Source organism: Amphibalanus amphitrite, unplaced genomic scaffold (assembly GCF_019059575.1).
Source record: "Amphibalanus amphitrite isolate SeventyFive unplaced genomic scaffold, NRLGWU_Aamphi_draft 000687F_arrow, whole genome shotgun sequence".
NCBI lineage: Eukaryota > Metazoa > Arthropoda > Thecostraca > Balanomorpha > Balanidae > Amphibalanus > Amphibalanus amphitrite.
The window spans coordinates 372,501-382,085 of NW_024882181.1; the positions used below are offsets into that span (position 1 = coordinate 372,501).

Consider the following 9,585-nt stretch of genomic DNA (forward strand, 5'->3'; position numbering starts at 1 on the left):
ACAACTAATAAAAGCATAGGTATTTTGCGTGCTGTGTACCTCCCAAGTAGTTTTCGAAATGCTCATTTTATAATAGATAAATGCTAATTTCTGGTTCATTCTGTATCGATCGGCAGTACTTGCGTCAAAATTGGTAAAAAAGTGGCCGTGGTAAGCAGTCAAATAAGCATCTCTAATTTGCAGTTCTTACCTCCTACTGCTCCCCCCCTCCCAGTTATCATTTTTAGACTTTTCTTTTTTAGAAATGTAGATCACGTTGAGTGGAATCGAATGCCTTTGGGTTTTAAAACCAGCCGATTAAATCTCGAATATCAAGGGATAGTCGTAAACAGTCCCCCTCCCTGCTACTAGTAGGGGTAGCCAGAAGCCTGTCACTAAAACGGTTAAATAATTGTTTTTCATTCTACGTGACGTTTTTTAGGAAATTCAGTGCTCGTTATAACGAAACAGGCATGCGCTGGCTCCCAACCAAATGAGTCCTGGCTTTACCTCTCATTACTATAATTTTTTCCGTGACGTCTATCACACTGAGAGTTATACACATGATGATGGAGACGCTTACATTGTCAGGGCGTGTCTGTCGTTGCCGGCGGATATTGAGACGGACGGTGAGCGTCCCCTCTTATCTCGGCCCCCGCCGGGGTTTATCAGGCAGGTGTACCGGGTATATCAGTAGGTATGGCAGGATATATCTACAGCGACGTCGGCCGGCCTCACTCAGTCCGGGAGAGTCAGAGCAGCCGGCAGCCATGTCACGAGCTGACTTGTTCGGTGTGGGGAAGGAGGAGCGGAAGAGGAGGTTGGAACGGTGCTTTGACTGGAGAGTGAGGAAGCTTGCAGACAAGTATGTATCGTGTGCACATCTGATCCCCGACACTCTGCTGCTGGCACGTGACATTACGGACAAGCACTCCACCAGGTGGCAGGCCTACAGTACCAAGGCTGAGGTAAGCCACACTGTCGCCGGGCTGGTATATTATCCGCTCATGGCAGCCCTACAGGATATCAATGACGCCGCCGCCGCCCGTTGTCGGCACTGTCAGCCCAACCAGCCCCTCAGAGTAGCCTCCATGAATCCATCAGGCAGCAGTGCCGAGGGGCTAACGGACAGGTTAGTGGGCGTTGGTGGAACGTCTGATTTTGATGTGATGTTCGAGTTCGACGGACCATTCCAATGGGCGGCACTCGGAAAGAGAGAGGAGCCGGCCGTTATTACTCCACAGTCTGCACCGCAGCTGTGGGCTCGACCGACCAAAAACCCTGGATTTGTGACGCTGCACTGGGTCAAGACGACAAAATGCAGTCATGAAAAGCCGCTGGAGGCCTTGCCGGCCGACTCCATCCGCCAGCTAATGGTGGAATTATGTCGGATTATGAAGGGCGGCAAAATCAGCACCGCCGGACCAGCTGTCAACGTCAAGGATCCAAATGATGTTACAGACGGTGGCACCGACTACGTGCCGTGCATTCTTGTGCGCGGGTGGTGGCCGGCTGAAGACCAGCTCGACGGCTGCCACCTGGAGGTGGACTTCCCGCCAGCAGCGGCGAGGGCTGACATCAGACGATTCGGAGTACACCTTGTGCCGACCGGCCGGCCCGGCAGCGACAACGAGTTTATCGAGTTTCGGATTTCCTACTCACGGGCGGAGGTGATCACGGTTCGATATTTTGCTCCAGTCATACGAGCGACTATTGTGGCAGTAAAAGCCATGAAAAATACTTTGAAAAAGAGCGAGAGCGAAGATTTGCCATTAAAATCATACTTTATAAAAACGGCCGGGCTGTGGCTGGCTCAAACCACGCCAGCCTCGATGTGGAAAGGCGTCACCGACGGTGTCAACAAAATACTTGACTGGCTGGAGGACAAATTGAACGCCGGGAAAATTCCGTGTTTTTTTCGATCATAACATCGATGTGGCAGCTGAGCTCAGCAACGTAGAACGGCGGGCTATCATTGACGCAGTACGGCTGATGAGGGAGCATGTCACGCATCTTCTGATGGCAAGCTGTGTGGATCAGTGGGACGTGGATCTGCTGCTGGAGGGCGGGCTAGAGCCGCTCACAGAGCGCCAGCTGGAGTCCCAGCTGCGGCTCCGACTAGGAAGGACGCTTGTCCGACAGGCTGTGGTTGAGGGTGTCCGTTTCCGCCACACAGCTCCGTGCTGGGTGAGCTGGTGGAAGAATAACATCCCTCCGCTGGTCCGCACAGCCCCACTTCTACTACAATGGTGGCATTACGCCAAATCAGGAACATACCGGCAGCAATGTTATCTGTTCATGGCATGGGTAGTGCTCGACTCGGCAGACCTGGTGGCCGGGACGCCGATGACGTCACCGGTCAGCGACATCGTGACGCTGGACGTAGCCCCCCTGATACAACTCCTCACCAGATCCGACTTGGAGATTCTGCTTGGTTACCCGGACAAGGTGGCCACCTGGTGGCGTCAGCAGCTGCGGCGGCCGCTGGAGGAACGGCCGACTGGACTAACCGCCGAGCTGGACACGCCGCGGGGCCGTGCCGAGCTGCTGCTGCGTCCCGAGCTGCTACTGCAGGCTGTGCGAGTGAACGTACCGGGTAAGATGGACCAGTGGCGGGATATAGACCGGGCAGAGGAGAACAGGTGGATGAAAAACTACCGACCCATACGTTCCTACCAGGAGATCCGGAAGGAGATGGAGCGGCACATCAACATTAACCTTCGCCCTGGTGGGGGGGGGGACCATTTTGGCCCCCCCCCCCCTGTGGTTTTTCAGCGATAACTCAGAAACCACTTGAGTTAGCGCCCTGAAACTTTGTATAGCTGTTTATTCAACATTTTTACATCATGTTCTTTTTTGGGGGGTTCGGGTCAGGTCAGGTCAGGTCACAAGGTCACCAAAACTGACACCACCTCTAAAAAAGTTCAAAGCTCTCTCAAAGGCACAGCTTTTATCCGATCTATGTAAAATTTACAGTACTTGAAGATGTCACCCAGCTCTACAAAATGGCTATCTCGGATTTTTTATAAATGTGACCTAAGGTCAGGTCAGGTCATCGCTGCTCCCCATTATAAGTCAATGGGAGAATCGAAAAGTAGTTGTTTTTCAGCTAAATCGGGCGTGATTGTTCCTATATTTCGTTATTGAAGTGTCTTGGGTCAGCAAATCACAGCCCATGTGAAACCATTTGCTTGTGACCTCGCTGAGGTCACGCTAGGTCATCTCCCTGGTCACCAGAGGTCACCAGCGGTTTTTCTGCACTTACTTGTTATTGAATAGAGATAGAGACTCCGTTCGACGTTTATCGTGTTTGTCTCGTCAATGCGGATCGAATGATATGCAGCATGACCTATTTCGGTAAGGTCATGACCTTGACCTGAGGTCAAATTTTCAAAATGACCTTTCGAGGTCAAACTATATATCATTCGACGCGTCTCGACGAGCCAAGCACGATGGTGCATGAATCGTTTCTCTATTTTCTCGTGAATGCATGCTATAGTTAAAAACATTTTCAACGAAATTTGCCAAGTTGACCTTGCATGACCTCTGTAGGCCAAACCGTTGAGCTGAGGTCAAATCTGACGAGCCTTGGCGAAAGAGCTTGAAAAGAGCTATCGATTGCTTTTTTTCCGCGGCTCTCTAGCTCTTCTAGTTTCCGAGCTACAGCGGAATATGTCCGGCAACACCGAAAACACTGAAATTTGACCTATGATGACCTCTAGCGACCTCAATATTGACCTTAGCGAAAAAATGACCGAAATACTTTCGAACGTACTTGTTATGGGCTTTCGTTTGCTTTTTTCCGCGTCTTCCTAGCCCTCTTCGTTTTCGAGTTAGACGGGGGGGTCATTTTGGCCCCCCCCACCAGGGCGAAGGTGGCTCAGACCCACACCAGGGCGCGGGTTAACCTGCATGAGTGGCTCCGTGTCAAACTACCAGAGATGGACGCCGCGTATGTGGACGCCACGGTCGGCCTCTGGCGCCGCCGACTGCAGCAGCTGCTGTCCGGTGACCGGCTGCGGACGATATACAACGCTATCACCGGCTGGTGGCCGGACCGGTGGGAGATGACGTCTTACTACATGGCGGTGCACGAGGCCGACTCAGAGGGTAAGACGATAGTGACGCCAACTAGTGCTCCAATCCGTCGTTTCATTTGCTCATTCCAGAAACGACTGAGAAATACCTACTAGTGCAATTAATGAAAATCGATATGCGTCCAATGTTGTTATCTTCCCGCGATCAGATTATGTTTATTCATTCAATCATTGACTTGCGGTTGTTAAGTGCTAAGCACACGTCGGTTCAACGCGACCAAGCTAATATTTTCTAACCAACTGATATGTTTCAGATTCGGAGCATGACGACGACGGTCAGGCCGGTGGCGAGGAGCGGCGCAGCGCAGACGAGGACCAGACATCAGGGGGTCTGCCCAGCCCTCAGCGAGAGAAATGGCAGCAGCTGGAGCGACAGCACCAGCAGCTGTGGCAGCAGCTGGAGCGGCGGGGTCACGGGGAAAGGAGGAGTCTCAACCAGCAGCATGATGAGGAGCGCCGGCGTCTGGAGCGGATTCATGACAGAAAGTGGCGGAGCATGGAAATGCGGCACCATGACGAGCGGAAAACACTCCAACAGCGGCACGAGAGTGTTAACAGGTGCGTGGAGCTACAGTATCAGGGACAGGCGCAGCAAGAGAAACGTCTGAGGCAGTTGGAGCTGCTGGACCGGAGAAACCGAAGGCAGTGCGCGGTACTGGAGCGACAGCATCAAATAGAGTGGGGAGACCTGGAGCAGAAGGTCCACACGCAGTGGAACAAACTGAAACAGAAACACCTCAGGGAGTCACAAGAGCTGGAGGAGAGATACCCGAACATGCAGTCCGGGGAGGAGCTGGATCAGTTGATGGAGGAGTGCAGCAGGAGGCGTCGGCAGCTGCGGAAGGAGCTGGAGAAGGAGCTGGAGAAGGAGATGGAGAAGGAGAAGGAGCTGGAGAAGGTACTGGAGAAGGGGAAGGAGAGGGAGAGGGAGAAGGAGAAGGAGATGGAGAAGGAGAAGGAGAGGGAAAAGGAAAGCAGGAAGGTGCAGGAGAAGAACCTCAAAGTGAAGAAGGAGGAGGAAAAGCCAGTTGAGCGTGGTAAGGTTTAATGTTAATAACATTGCTTGTCAACGATTTTGTAGCTAAAACTTTGGCGCAGTCACGTGCTTTACATATCCCATGTTGCTTTTATAGCCGGAGACTATTTGAAAAAGAATAAAAACACCCTACAACCCTTTCATGCAGAATCTGTATAGGTATTGACTATTGGCCGTCTGATTTCAGACAAGCAAAAGCGACAACAACGACGACGACAACAACAACAGCAACATCAACAACAACAACAGCAACAACTACAAGAACAACAACAACAACAAGAACAACGACGACAACATGAACCAGAACCACGACAGCAGGAGCGGCAGCCGAGCCGGCGCTGTCAACACCTGCGGAACCTGATAGAGGTGACGCGAAGACACCGCCAGCAGCTCATCCAGCTCCAGGAGCGGCACAACCAGGAGCTGGAGGAGCAGAGGAGACGTCACCGGCAGGAGTGCAGGATCTGGAGCGGCGCCTCAGCCGCCGGCGGCACGGCCAGGAGCGGCGCCACCCACAGTGACCGGCGTGAGGTGATTTCTTAGTGGAAAACTTTTGTACAGTTTCCATACCTAGGTAGTATTTACTAAATATAAAAATATAGTAAGACGTAACCTCGAATAAGAGCGAAACCGTTGTCTTTTGTACCTATGCTTCTTCTGTGTCCTCAGGCTCATATTTGCTGTATTCAATCCTGCTCTGTTTGTATTTCAGGACATCAGCAGAGTCGGGGACCAACCCAAGGAGTCTCCAACTATGGAGGTCAAGTGGAGCGCGAGGGATCAGTTGCATCAGAAAATATGAAAATTAGTCGCCTGTATGGATACTGAAGTTGGAAAAGGAAACATGTAGGGTAGACCGGGGCAAGTCGCCCCGCCGAGGTAAAACGCCTCACCGATGTTTCTCGGAAGTGGCAGATTTCTGGGGAAACATCCTCTCTTCTATAAAACGTGCACTATATGATCATTATATGAACAGACTGGAAAGAAATTGTGTTGACTTTTTCGGGCGATATAGCCAAAAATGTGTTTTTTGAGTGATTTTTATGTTTTGTTGTCAGATTATGCATCATGGCGTTCTTTTATGGTCCACATCAGGTTAACGACTTTTATGTATTTTGAACAACTATTGTTTAACGCTTATCATGCCGGGTTGGTTCGTGTTAAATTATGTCTTGCTGGAGTGCAAAGCGTTGTTCTCTGACCGAACTACGTGATGGAGTAAAACGCCCCAGTAGGTCGCGGGGCAAAAAGCCCCATGGGGCGTTTTACCCCATGTGTTGTTCGGGCTACCCACTTTCTAATGTTCGGTAGCTGGCGAACAGTAAGTTTCTATGCCTTTTTGTGTATTTTTCTCAGCAACTGGATGGCAAAGGAAGCATTCTGTAAACCTTTGCATTGCAATAATTTATTATTTGGTTCTTTGAGGCAGGTGAAAAACCTGCTCATACAATAGTGTCATAGCTGAACACCTGACAGGATGGAATGTGCTAACTTCAGTGCCGTGCCTCCAGAGGTCTAACGGACCTCTCATATAAGATTTAGCCAACTACCATGTTTAATCTTTAATCTAGAGTATGGGGCTTCTTGCCCCAGGCCGTGGGCGTTTTGCCCTGGGGCTGGGGCAAAATGCCCCATTTGCAGTTGCTTCACAAATCGCTTCCTAGCTGGGAGTCCGATCATAGGTGAAATAATTTGAGGGGTGGAATTTAAAGTAAAATGTCCAAAGAACGCATTGAGCACAAATTTAGCCTTCCAGGTCATGTGGGACAAAAGTTATGTAGCAAAATAAATTATCTGGGGCGTCTTGCCCCAGGCTACCCTACATTTTTACATTACAGCATGTGAGAAACGTATGTGAGAAACGTTACCGCAAACTGAGAAACGTAAAAATATGCATATTATATATGCTACAGTGCCGGTGTCATTTTACAAAACACGGCTGTATTAGCAATGTAAATAGCGTGTGTAGACACGTAAGTGTATGATATATGACGTGTGTTTTTCACCATCACACACTGAGATGATAAAATCCTTCTGAGTGAGCATCATTGAGTCCTTCTATGAGTATTATTGTGTCCTTCTATGGATTGTGCCATCGAGGTCGGCCGAGTCAAATGTACTGCTGTTTTTATGTCATTCTTTCCATGACATGCAATGCATCCATTGTGCATTGTTGTAACAGTATTGTAAATACTATGACGTCATCAACCGTTCCCATCGACTTCTTTCGGTGCCCCAAAAAAGGCCCACTCTCGGTGAGGTAGTGGGAATCTGAACCAGTATCAATCTTGTACCAGAATCTGAACCATTATAATAATACCGTTGGATGCGGAGATTACGGGATCAAATCAGCATCAGTGAAACAGACTGTGGAGATGTGGGGTGTGGAGATTTAGGGGGGTTTGTTTTACTGGGGTATGGCGAGGAGAGAATACAGGTGGAGAGGAGATGTGACTTTGTGGGAGAGGGGGAGGGAGAGAGGAGAGAGAGAGAGAGGGAGAGAGAGAGAGAGAGAGAGAGAGAGAGAGAGAGACAGAGAGAGAGAGAGAGAGAGAGAGAGAGAGAGAGAGAGAGAGAGAGAGAGAGAGAGAGAGAGAGAGAGAGAGAGAGAGAGAGAGAGAGAGAGAGAGAGAGAGAGAGAGAGAGACAGGGGATTATACAGAGACGCAGACAGGCAGATCATTAACCCGCGCCCTGCTGGGGGGTGTTTGAACACCCCCCTTGTGGTTTTTCGCGAATATCTCAAAAACGGCGGCGCGGAGCGCCGCCGTTTTTGGTACACCTTATCATACATCAATTCTACACATGTTGTAAAAATTTCAGACCAAGGTCATTCAAGGTCAGGTCACCAGGTCACTTGAAGTGACCTCACCTCATAAAAAGTTTCAATGTCTATCATAGCTACACCGAGTGACCGATCGCTTTGAAACTTTCAGCGATTGCTAAGAGCAATAGCATGTACAAAATGTATATCTCAGAATTTTGATATCGATGACCTAAGGTCAGGTCAATTTGCGACCTCCCCATTATAAGTCAATGGGAGAAAATTGAAATGCGCCTCCTTTGGACGAAAGACATTATAAACACTCCCAAACACTGAATTACAAGTGGTTTAGACACACTGAACATGAAAATGGTGTCCGTGACCCCTGTTTATGCCCTGAGGTCATCTAAGGTCACGAATGGTATCTAACAGTTTTTCGCAAATAACTTTTGATAGAGGCATGCTAGAGCGATGAAAACGCCTTAATGTGTTCAGCTCGACGATACGGATCGACTGATATGCAACATGGACCCTTTCCGGTCAGGTCATGACCTTGACCTGAGGTCAAATTTTCAAGTTGACCTTTCAAGGTCAAGTTATAGTTCATTCGATGCGTCTTGACGAGAGGAACACGATGCCGGTAAAAGTAAGCTCGTACATGGCTTGGGTCAAAAGTTATTGCAGAAAAACTGTTTCCGAAAAATCGGCTATTTTTGCAGTTTTTGCCCCCTGCAGGCAAAACCGTTGACGTTAGTTCAAATCTGAGAGAATTACTCAGAAAGCCCGTTAATAGGGCTATCGAATGCGCTTTTCCGCGCGCTGTAGCTCTATTGGTTCCCAACCCAGCAAACATGCCCACATGGGTCCCATATGGGGTGAACATGGGCCAGATGGCCCACGTGGGACATGGGCTACAGATGGGCTACCCATATGGGCCCCATATGGGATAAATGGGCCAGATGGGCCAACGCATGTGGCTGGAGATGGGCATCCCATGTGGGTCCCGTATGGGTGAACATGGGCCAGATGGGCCCACGTGGGACATGGCTACAGATGGGCTACCCATATGGGTCCCATGTGGGCGCCGCGTGGGTTCCATATGGGGCCTACGTGGGCTGGCCCATATGGGTCCCACGTGTCACCCACTGCCATTCCCATGTGGGACCCATATGGAAGAGGTGGGGGCCCATGTGGGTCCCATATGGGAACCATGTGGGCATGTTTGCTGGGAAGTTATGCGTTGGCTTCTTGGAAATTGTCGACCTTCGACCTGGAAATCGGCGAAATTTTGCCTTCAATGACCTCTATGACCTGACCTTTGACCTGACCAAAAAATTGACCGAAGTGATTTCCTCATTATTTTGACGCTCTTTCGAACGCCGCCTTCCGCGTACCGCTACGTGGCCCAGGAGCCGAGTTAGAAGGGGGGGGTGTTCAAACACCCCCCCCCCCCCAGCAGGGCGTGGAAATCCAGGACCCCCAGCAGGCGCGGTTAAAAACAAAAGCATAAACAAAAACACACAGAGCAACGACAGTGATAGAAGCAGCCGTCGACACGTTACCCTAACAGACGTAGGCAGACAAATGTAGCCGGAGTTATCCCGACCCGTGACGTCACATTACAATATGACTCATATGGCGGGTCATTCACGTCAGGTCACTGTTCCATTCTCCACACTTCAGACAGCTTGTACGGATCACTCTGGGTC

At 50.0% G+C, this 9,585-nt stretch overlaps 1 protein-coding gene across 2 annotated transcripts in view; it reads left to right on the plus strand.

Annotated features, from left to right (window-relative positions):
• Positions 1-7,561, plus strand: part of LOC122364631 (trichohyalin-like) — a 65,894-nt gene extending 58,333 nt beyond the window's left edge. Inside the window, exons 1-4 of one of the 2 annotated variants that reach the window (XM_043335204.1) lie at positions 720-4,089; positions 4,331-5,113; positions 5,300-5,643; positions 5,825-7,561. In XM_043335204.1, the coding sequence (XP_043191139.1) occupies positions 3,921-4,089; positions 4,331-5,113; positions 5,300-5,643; positions 5,825-5,914 (1,386 nt within the window). In that variant the 5' untranslated portion in view covers positions 720-3,920 and the 3' untranslated portion in view covers positions 5,915-7,561. Of the gene's footprint in view, positions 1-719; positions 4,090-4,330; positions 5,114-5,299; positions 5,644-5,824 lie in introns of those variants that run through there. The other variant, XM_043335203.1, reaches the window with a different exon arrangement.
• The last annotated feature ends 2,024 nt before the right edge of the window (positions 7,562-9,585 follow it).